Below are 11,601 nucleotides of genomic sequence, written 5' to 3'. Positions count from 1 at the left end.
TTGTTGTGTGATGATGCAGTCTTGTTGTGTGATACAGTCTTGTTGTGTGATGATGCAGTCTTGTTGTGTGACGATGCAGTCTTGTTGTGTGACGATGCAGTCTTGTTGTGTGATGATGCAGTCTTGTTGTGTGATGATGCAGTCTTGTTGTGTGATACAGTCTGGTTGTGTGATGATGCAGTCTTGTTGTGTGACGATGCAGTCTTGTTGTGTGACGATGCAGTCTTGTTGTGTGATGATACAGTCTTGTTGTGTGATGATGCAGTCTTGTTGTGTGATGCAGTCTTGTTGTGTGATGATGCAGTCTTGTTGTGTGACGATGCAGTCTTGTTGTGTGATGATGCAGTCTTGTTGTGTGACGATGCAGTCTTGTTGTGTGATGATGCAGTCTTGTTGTGTGATGATGCAGTCTTGTTGTGTGATACAGTCTTGTTGTGTGATGATGCAGTCTTGTTGTGTGACGATGCAGTCTTGTTGTGTGACGATGCAGTCTTGTTGTGTGATGATGCAGTCTTGTTGTGTGATACAGTCTTGTTGTGTGATGATGCAGTCTTGTTGTGTGACGATGCAGTCTTGTTGTGTGACGATGCAGTCTTGTTGTGTGATGATGCAGTCTTGTTGTGTGATGCAGTCTTGTTGTGTGATGATGCAGTCTTGTTGTGTGATGATGCAGTCTTGTTGTGTGATGCAGTCTTGTTGTGTGATACAGTCTTGTTGTGTGATGATGCAGTCTTGTTGTGTGATGATGCAGTCTTGTTGTGTGATGATGCAGTCTTGTTGTGTGATGCAGTCTTGTTGTGTGATACAGTCTTGTTGTGTGATGATACAGTCTTGTTGTGTGACGATGCAGTCTTGTTGTGTGATGCAGTCTTGTTGTGTGATGATGCAGTCTTGTTGTGTGATGATGCAGTCTTGTTGTGTGATGCAGTCTTGTTGTGTGATGATGCAGTCTTGTTGTGTGATGATGCAGTCTTGTTGTGTGATGCAGTCTTGTTGTGTGATACAGTCTTGTTGTGTGATGATGCAGTCTTGTTGTGTGATGCAGTCTTGTTGTGTGATACAGTCTTGTTGTGTGATGCAGTCTTGTTGTGTGATGCAGTCTTGTTGTGTGATGCAGTCTTGTTGTGTGATGATGCAGTCTTGTTGTGTGATGCAGTCTTGTTGTGTGATGCAGTCTTGTTGTGTGATGCAGTCTTGTTGTGTGATGATGCAGTCTTGTTGTGTGATGATGCAGTCTTGTTGTGTGATGCAGTCTTGTTGTGTGATGCAGTCTTGTTGTGCGATGCAGTCTTGATGTGTGATGCAGTCTTGTTGTGTGATGCAGTCTTGTTGTGTGATGCAGTCTTGTTGTGTGATGCAGTCTTGTTGTGTGATGCAGTCTTGATGTGTGATGCAGTCTTGTTGTGTGATGCAGTCTTGTTGTGTGATGCAGTCTTGTTGTGTGATGCAGTCTTGTTGTGTGATGCAGTCTTGTTGTGTGATGCAGTCTTGTTGTGTGATGCAGTCTTGTTGTGTGATGCAGTCTTGTTGTGTGACGATGCAGTCTTGTTGTGTGATGCAGTCTTGTTGTGTGATGCAGTCTTGTTGTGTGATGCAGTCTTGTTGTGTGATGCAGTCTTGATGTGTGATGCAGTCTTGTTGTGTGATGCAGTCTTGTTGTGTGATGCAGTCTTGTTGTGTGATGCAGTCTTGTTGTGTGATACAGTCTTGTTGTGTGATGCAGTTTTGTTGTGTGATGCAGTCTTGTTGTGTGATGCAGTCTTGTTGTGTGATGATGCAGTCTTGTTGTGTGATGCAGTCTTGTTGTGTGATGCAGTCTTGTTGTGTGATACAGTCTTGTTGTGTGATGCAGTCTTGTTGTGTGATGCAGTCTTGTTGTGTGATGATGCAGTCTTGTTGTGTGATGCAGTCTTGTTGTGTGATACAGTCTTGTTGTGTGATGCAGTCTTGTTGTGTGATGCAGTCTTGTTGTGTGATGCAGTCTTGTTGTGTGATGCAGTCTTGTTGTGTGATACAGTCTTGTTGTGTGATGCAGTCTTGTTGTGTGATGCAGTCTTGTTGTGTGATGATGCAGTCTTGTTGTGTGATGCAGTCTTGTTGTGTGATGATGCAGTCTTGTTGTGTGATGCAGTCTTGTTGTGTGATGCAGTCTTGTTGTGTGATACAGTCTTGTTGTGTGATGCAGTCTTGTTGTGTGATGCAGTCTTGTTGTGTGATGCAGTCTTGTTGTGCGATGCAGTCTTGTTGTGTGATGCAGTCTTGTTGTGTGATGCAGTCTTGTTGTGTGATGCAGTCTTGTTGTGTGATGCAGTCTTGTTGTGTGATGATGCAGTCTTGTTGTGTGATGCAGTCTTGTTGTGTGACGATGCAGTCTTGTTGTGTGATGCAGTCTTGTTGTGTGACGATGCAGTCTTGTTGTGTGACGATGCAGTCTTGTTGTGTGATGCAGTCTTGTTGTGTGACGATGCAGTCTTGTTGTGTGACGATGCAGTCTTGTTGTGTGATGCAGTCTTGTTTTGTGACGATGCAGTCTTGTTGTGTGATGCAGTCTTGTTGTGTGACGATGCAGTCTTGTTGTGTGATGCAGTCTTGTTGTGTGACGATGCAGTCTTGTTGTGTGATGCAGTCTTGTTTTGTGATGATGCAGTCTTGTTGTGCGACGATGCAGTCTTGTTGTGCGACGATGCAGTCTTGTTGTGTGACGATGCAGTCTTGTTGTGTGATGCAGTCTTGTTGTGTGACGATGCAGTCTTGTTGTGTGACGATGCAGTCTTGTTGTGTGACGATGCAGTCTTGTTGTGTGATGCAGTCTTGTTGTGTGATGCAGTCTTGTTGTGTGACGATGCAGTCTTGTTGTGTGACGATGCAGTCTTGTTGTGTGACCATGCAGTCTTGTTGTGTGACGATGCAGTCTTGTTTTGTGACGATGCAGTCTTGTTGTGTGATGCAGTCTTGTTGTGTGATGATGCAGTCTTGTTGTGTGACGATGCAGTCTTGTTGTGTGACGATGCAGTCTTGTTGTGTGATGCAGTCTTGTTTTGTGATGATGCAGTCTTGTTGTGCGACGATGCAGTCTTGTTGTGTGATGCAGTCTTGTTGTGTGACGATGCAGTCTTGTTGTGTGATGCAGTCTTGTTGTGTGACGATGCAGTCTTGTTGTGTGACGATGCAGTCTTGTTGTGTGATGCAGTCTTGTTGTGTGACGATGCAGTCTTGTTGTGTGACGATGCAGTCTTGTTGTGTGATGCAGTCTTGTTTTGTGACGATGCAGTCTTGTTGTGTGATGCAGTCTTGTTGTGTGATGCAGTCTTGTTGTGTGACGATGCAGTCTTGTTGTGTGATGCAGTCTTGTTTTGTGATGATGCAGTCTTGTTGTGCGACGATGCAGTCTTGTTGTGCGACGATGCAGTCTTGTTGTGTGACGATGCAGTCTTGTTGTGTGATGCAGTCTTGTTGTGTGACGATGCAGTCTTGTTGTGTGACGATGCAGTCTTGTTGTGTGACGATGCAGTCTTGTTGTGTGATGCAGTCTTGTTGTGTGATGCAGTCTTGTTGTGTGACGATGCAGTCTTGTTGTGTGACGATGCAGTCTTGTTGTGTGACCATGCAGTCTTGTTGTGTGACGATGCAGTCTTGTTTTGTGACGATGCAGTCTTGTTGTGTGATGCAGTCTTGTTGTGTGATGATGCAGTCTTGTTGTGTGACGATGCAGTCTTGTTGTGTGACGATGCAGTCTTGTTGTGTGACGATGCAGTCTTGTTGTGTGATGCAGTCTTGTTGTGTGACGATGCAGTCTTGTTGTGTGACGATGCAGTCTTGTTGTGTGATGCAGTCTTGTTGTGTGACGATGCAGTCTTGTTGTGTGACGATGCAGTTTTGTTGTGTGACGATGCAGTCTTGTTGTGTGATGCAGTCTTGTTGTGTGATGCAGTCTTGTTGTGTGACGATGCAGTCTTGTTGTGTGACGATGCAATCTTGTTTTGTGACGATACAGTCTTGTTGTGTGACGATGCAGTCTTGTTGTGTGACGATGCAGTCTTGTTGTGTGACGATGCAGTCTTGTTGTGTGACGATGCAGTCTTGTTTTGTGAAGATGCAGTCTTGTTTTGTGACGATGCAGTCTTGTTGTGTGACGATGCAGTCTTGTTGTGTGATGATGCAGTCTTGTTTTGTGACGATGCAGTCTTGTTGTGTGATGATGCAGTCTTGTTGTGTGACGATGAAGTCTTGTTGTGTGACGATGCAGACTTGTTGTGTGATGCAGTCTTGTTGTGTGACGATGCAGTCTTGTGTGACGATACAGTCTTGTTTTGTGACGATACAGTCTTGTTGTGTGATGCAGTCTTGTTGTGTGACGATGCAGTCTTGTGTGACGTTGCAGTCTTGTTTTGTGACGATGCAGTCTTGTTGTGTGACGATGCAGTCTTGTTTTGTGACGATGCAGTCTTGTTGTGTGACGATGCAGTCTTGTTTTGTGACGATGCAGTCTTGTTGTGTGACGATGCAGTCTTGTTGTGTGATGATGCATTCTTGTTCTGCTTGGAATGAGAACATTTGTGACAGGTCCACTTTTACTTATGATTCGGCTGCGTATGTATGTTTAATGTGTCTGCATTGAAAATGTTCAATAAATATTGTTGAAATGTTATTGAAATGTAGTACTTTGTTTATTAGCTACACATATACAAGAACTACATATGACCCCAAATCATAGCGCACGTTAGACAATTTAATGGTTTGGACCTTTGGAGGGGAGAAAAGGTTAGTCGCTGGACCTCTTTGAATTCTAACTGTGCACCCCTGCCCTAGACTCACTCCAATTTGCATACGGCCCAATAGGTCCACAGACGATGCAGTCGACATCACACTGCACACTGCCCTATCCCATCTGGACAAGAGGAATACCTATGTAAGAATGCTGTTCATTGACAACAGCTTAGCATTCAACACTGTAGTACCCTCCAAACTCATCATTAAGCTTGAGACCGTGGGTCTTGACCCCGCCCTGTGCAACTGGGTCCTGTACTTTCTGACGGGCCGCCCCCAGGTGGTGAGGGTAGGAAACAACATCTCCAGCCCGCTGATCCTCAACACTGGGGCCCCACAAGGGTGCGTTCTCAGCCCCCTCCTGTACTCCCTGTTCGCCCCATGACTGCGTGGCCATGCACGCCTCCAACTCAATCATCAAGTTTGCGGACGACACTACAGTGTTAGGCTTGATTACCAACAACGATGAGACGGCCTACAGGGAGGAGGTGAGGGCACTCGGAGTGTGGTGTCAAGAAAATAACCTCACACTCAACGTCAACAAAACTAAGGAGATGATTGTGGACTTCAGGAAACAGCAGAGGGAGCAGCCCCCTATCCACATCAACGGGACAGTAGTGGAGAAAGTGGAAAGTTTTTAGTTCCTCAGCGTACACATCACAGACAAACTGAAATGGTCCACCCACACAGAAAGCGTTGTGAAGAAGGCGCAAACCTCAGGAGGTTAAAGAAATGTGGCTTGTCACCTAAAACCCTCACACACTTTTACAGATGCACAATCGAGAGCATCCTGTCGGGCTGGTACGGCAACGGCAGCGCCCACAACCGTAAGGCTCTCCAGAGGGTAGTGAGGTCTGCATAACGCATCACCGGGGGCAAACTACCTGCCCTCCAGGACACCTTCACCACCCGATGTTACAGGAAGGCCATAAAGATCATCAAGGACAACAACCACCCGAGCCACTGCCTGTTCACCCCGCTATCATCCAGAAGGCGAGGTCAGTACAGGTGCATCAAAGCTGGGACCGAGAGACTGAAAAACAGCTTCTATCTCAAGGCCATCAGACTGTTAAACAGCCATCACTAACGTAGAGTGGCTGCTGCCAACATACAGACTCAAATCACTGTCCACTTTAATAAATTGATTTTAATAAAGGTATCACTAGTCACTTTAAATAATGCCACTTTAATAATGTTTACATATCTTGCATTACTCATCTCATATGTATATACTGTATTTTATACCATCTACTGCATCTTGCCTATGCTGCATGGCCATCACACATCCATATATTTATATGTACATATTCTTATTCCATCCCCTTACATTGTGTATAAGGTAGTCTCTGTGAATTTGTTAGATTACTTGTTAGATATTACTGCACTGTCGGAACTAGAAGCACAAGCATTTTGCTACACTCGCATTATCTGCTAACCAATAAAATTTGATTTGATGTGCACACACACACACGATAACATACACACTATACACAGACGTACACATGGGTTTAGTACTGTAGCTATGTGGTAGTGGTAGAGTAGGGGCCTGAGGGCACACAGTGTGTTGTGAAATCTGTGAATGTATTGTAATGTTTTTAAAATGCTGGACCCCATTAAGAGTAGCTGGATCTACAATAAATACAAATACAAATGAGCTTTTGCAGAAGCATCTTCCTGGGGTCCATAAAAAACACATAACATGACGTGTAACCAAACACTGATAGACTCAATGAACAACCATATAAAAGCAACATGAAACAATTTCAAAGATTTTACTGAGTTACAGTTCATATAAGGAAATCAGTCAATTTAAATGAATTTAATAAAGCCCTAATCTATTGATTTCACATGACTGGGAATACAGATATGCATCTGTTGGTCACAGATACCTTAAAGAAAAGGTAGGGGTGTGGATCAGAAAACCAGTCCGTATCTGGTCTGACCACCATGTTGCCTCATGCAGAGCGACACATCTCCTTCGTATAGAGTTGATCAGACTGTTGATTGTGGCCTGTGGAATGACGTCACACTCCTCTTCAATGGCTCAGCGAAGTTGCTGGATATTGGCGTGAACTGGAACACGCTGTCGTACACATCCATCCAGAGCATCCCAAACATGCTCAATGGGTGACATGTCAGCTTCCAGGAATTGTGTACAGATCCTTGCGACATGGGATCGTGCTTTATGATGCTGAAACATGAGGTGATGGCGGCGGATGAATGTCACGACAATGGGCCCCAGGATCTCGTCACGGTATCTCTGTGCATTCAAATTGCCATCGATAAAATGCAATTGTGTTCATTGTCCGTAGCTTATGCCTGCCCCATAGCATAACCCCACCGGCACTCTGTTCATAACGTTGACATCAGCCAACCGCTCGCTCATCCATGAAGAGAACACTTCTGTTATGGGGCTTATGACTACAGTTTATATTTTTGTTCACTATACACATTTTAAATGTAATGATATACAAACAATACAACTAAAAAACGAAATACAAAACAATTCAACTAAAAAAAGTAATGTTTGTGAGTGTGTCTGTGTGTTGTGTGTCCTCTCATATGAGTAATTTTTTTTATCCGTTTTTTAAAGTAAATTTGACTATTTGCTTGAGTAGTTGTAGATGGGAGTTTCATGCGTTCATGGTTCTGTGTAGAACTGTGCGTTACTGTGAATTCGTTTTAGACTTGGGGCCTGTGAAGAGACCCCTGGTGGCATGTCTTGTAGGGTATTGGTGTCTGAGCTGAATGTCTACTTGATTATGCTGAAAATCTGGATTTTTTTCATCATCAGTAATATTTCTCATAAAAACTCTTGAGCAGTTCGCCTCTCATCAACCCTCAACCAGGATTTTGTTTAAAAACTATATTTTTTTAAAGGGTTGGATCAGCTTAATATTGTGGAAAGAAAATTGGTTCCATCAATGTAATTGTCTGCATCATTTCCATTACCCCATATATTTTTTGTGGTAAATATATATATATCCATACACACATGCATATATATACACATATATACATACACACACCTATATAGACATACATATACACATATATACATAGACATACCTATATAGACATACATATACACATATATACATACCTATATAGACATACATATACACATATATACATACCTATATAGACATACATATACACATATATACATGCCTATATAGACATACAGATACACATATACACATACCTATATAGACATACATATACACTTATATACATACCTATATAGACATACATATACACATATATACATACCTATATAGACATACATATATACATACACATACCTATATAGACATACCTATATAGACATACCTATATAGACATACCTATATAGACATACCTATATAGACACACCTACTTTTTTAAAGAATATACCTTTATTATTATTCCCTGCAAACCCTACCACCCTTCCCCCAATTGGAGTAAACTAATAAACACTTCTGCTTTTACCTTCAATTTATACATCTTATACACATTTTACAGACACAGTCTATTTTATAAGAGTTATTTTTTGTTTTTGTTTTTAGTCCTTCCTCTATTTCTGACTGATCATGACTGACCTACTAAAGATTTACTGTAAATATCAGCACAGCAAATCACTCCTAGAAAACTCCCTGTTCACACCTTTCTAAAATAGGCATTTGTCTGTTCAGTATGTATGTCACCTAGGTCATCAGTTTTCAGAGCTTTGATACGCATGTTTCAGTTAGCTAACAAGGGTTAGGGTTTTATAACAACAGGAGAACGACTGGGGTCTAGCCACTCATTGGGTTTTTTTTTTTTTCTAACGTTGAGATTACAGTAAGTCAAAACAAGGTCAAGTAAAATGGAACAACGTTAGGAAATGGAGAGAAAGAGAGAGAGAGAGAGAGAGAGAGAAAAAAAGAGGTAAGGCCAACGAGAGGATGTAGAGAAGGAGTTGTAGTAGGCACAACGGGTGTCACTGTCAGATTGTTCTGGTGATAAATGGTAAAAAGGATGGGATTCTGTAGCACACTACCATTATACAGAGTTATATGGGATTCTGTAGCACACTACCATTAAACAGAGTTATATGGGATTCTGTAGCACACTACCAGTATACAGAGTTATATGGGATTCTGTAGCACACTACCATTATACAGAGTTATATGGGATTCTGTAGCACACTACCATTAAACAGAGTTATATGGGATTCTGTAGCACACTACCATTATACAGAGTTATATGGGATTCTGTAGCACACTACCATTATACAGAGTTATATGGGATTCTGTAGCACACTACCATTATACAGAGTTATATGGGATTCTGTAGCACACTACCAGTATACAGAGTTAAATGGGATTCTGTAGCACACTACCAGTATACAGAGTTATATGGGATTCTGTAGCACACTACCATTATACAGAGTTATATGGGATTCTGTAGCACACTACCATTATACAGAGTTATATGGGATTCTGTAGCACACTACCAGTATACAGAGTTAAATGGGATTCTGTAGCACACTACCAGTATACAGAGTTATATGGGATTCTGTAGCACACTACCATTATACAGAGTTATATGGGATTCTGTAGCACACTACCAGTATACAGAGTTATATGTTGACTTCCTGAGTTAAAGGTCACAACCTGAGGTTTATGTTGATATGTGTTCCTGCTGATATGATTCTCTCAAACCCACTGTATTAACAACCAAGGTTGGGATCAATTCCATCTCAATTCCAGTCTATTCAGGATGTTCACCAAATTCCAGTGAACATTTTTTTTGTTCATTGAAAAAGCATCGAAGATAATTGAATTTGGAATTTCAGTGTAGCTCCTGATTTGACTGGAATTAAAATGGAATTGACCCCAACCTTGGTTATTAATTAATACTTAATAGATATTCTATGGTTTTGCATTTCATTACACATGCTCTGAAACATCTTGATACTATCTCTGGGATAAAAAAAAAAAAAATCTAACTACATCATCAATATTTTCGATCTAAGTGTGTTATCTGTTGATCGACAACAGTCACCGGAAATACGTACAGCATTGGAACCCTGCTTCTAGAACAAAGGCAACTTGAAACATTCTGTCACAGCAACGTTTCCCTCTGAAGAGACAGACAGACAGCAGAGAGAGCGAGAGAGAGAGAGAGACAGACAGAGACAGATAGACAGAGCGAGAGAGAGAGAGAGAGATATGCATCTGGTCATGGTGAGTCTCAACTGTTCTTTAACTCCTTGTTACGAATAGGACTATTTCACTATGTACAGTTTTGCCTGTTGGGATATCAGGTAGGGGTGGGGATAGGGGACATTTTTCTGCCAATTCATTTTTGATTTTGACATTTAATTCAGACTTTGTTTGTCTGCGTTTACACAGACAGCCCAATTCTGATCTTTTTCCTCTAATTGGTCTTTCCAATAATTAGGCAAAAGATCAGAATTGGGTTGTCTGTGTAAACCAGCCTTTGTATCACGATAACTTTATGTGCTGTTCGTTACTAAATGACCACCATTTTACAAGTGTTATTATAGATATAGGTGAACGGGTATTGAAGCTCTGTCGTGTTGGTCAGGTCTTCAGAGGTTTACTGGTGCTGGGTCTGATCATGTCACTGGATGGACATAAGAAAAGCCAGAAGACCAAACGGAAGGCAGCCAATGGCTCCGGCCCAGTCGAGGTCTTTGGACAGAGAGTAATAACTGTAGGTTTAGTTATGGATCCTAACCTGAAGACCGCTGTCTTCCCTGTCCTTCATAAAGCCACCAGGTCTCTCTCTCCGTGGACATACAGGTGACTTTGTTATAGTACAGCTACTGTTGGACATGGATGTGATGTGTTCATAACTATTTTTTTTAACATAAATGACAAGTTTAACGGAAATAGAATGGTTTTCCATATATATATATTATTAAATGTGTTTTGTGGCATTTTGTGTCTCGATGATATACACTTTACGAGTTCTTTCTTTAGGCGACGAATAACAGGTCTCTCTCTCTCTCTCTCTCTCTCTCTCTCTCTCTCTTTATCCCCCTCCCCACCCCCCTATTCCGCCCGCTCTCCCTAACCAGCGACACATACGATGAGACCCGGGTCCCTAAACATATCTCCCAGGCTCAGTGCCAGAGGTCTGGCTGTCTAACCCCAGACGGAGAAGAGGACATGGGGTTGGAGTCCAAACCCATACTCCATCAGACCTTGGTGCTCCGCAGGTAATCTTTGGACATACTATGATATTATTACGATTAAGATGTTCATAACTGACTTCCCTTATCTTAAATCGCTCCTCAGAGGATACATTTCAGGTATTGAATTGAATTAAGTTGATATTCACTTTTGCTTGAGAAATAAAAGGGTGATAAATGTATATATATATATTTTTTAAATGTAATGTTATAATTAATATATCTGAATCAGTTGTCTGACCTTTGGGGACTTTTTTTGCAGGGTTCAGGGAGAGAAGGGCAGCAGCGGAGGGAGGAGGAGGAAGAAGGGGAAGAACAAGGGTTATTTCTACAAACTGGACAGTGAGAGTGTAAATGTGGGCTGTACCTGTGTGAGACCAAGCATTTTCCCTCAGAAGCAGTGATAATAAGAGAACTCCTAATCCAAGGAAAATCATTTCAAAATTCTTTAAATATAAAAAAGTTTCCATGGAAAATGGATTTCTGATTATTTTGTACATTTCCTGAATTGATTTAAATGGACCCTAACTCTGTAGAGTGTAGCATGGCTGTAATGTAGATGTCTTAGAAGGGAATAATGGACGTTGTTGTTTTCGTCTTTGGCTTTGATGTTGACCCGCGGAAATGGACAAAGTGATGTATCTGACCTC

The 11,601-nt window shown here is 41.8% G+C and overlaps 1 protein-coding gene across 1 annotated transcript; it reads left to right on the top strand.

Annotated features, from left to right (window-relative positions):
• Window positions 1-9,962: 9,962 nt before the first annotated feature.
• LOC139396684 (interleukin-17B-like) lies at window positions 9,963-11,355 on the top strand. The gene is made up of 4 exons (XM_071143626.1): window positions 9,963-9,977; window positions 10,342-10,559; window positions 10,838-10,978; window positions 11,214-11,355. Exons 1-4 carry the CDS (start codon window positions 9,963-9,965, stop codon window positions 11,353-11,355), a joined length of 516 nt encoding a protein of 171 aa, XP_070999727.1.
• The last annotated feature ends 246 nt before the right edge of the window (window positions 11,356-11,601 follow it).

Source organism: Oncorhynchus clarkii, unplaced genomic scaffold (assembly GCF_045791955.1).
Source record: "Oncorhynchus clarkii lewisi isolate Uvic-CL-2024 unplaced genomic scaffold, UVic_Ocla_1.0 unplaced_contig_7709_pilon_pilon, whole genome shotgun sequence".
Taxonomy (NCBI): Eukaryota; Metazoa; Chordata; class Actinopteri; order Salmoniformes; family Salmonidae; genus Oncorhynchus; species Oncorhynchus clarkii.
This window is presented reverse-complemented; position numbering and strand designations above follow the sequence as displayed.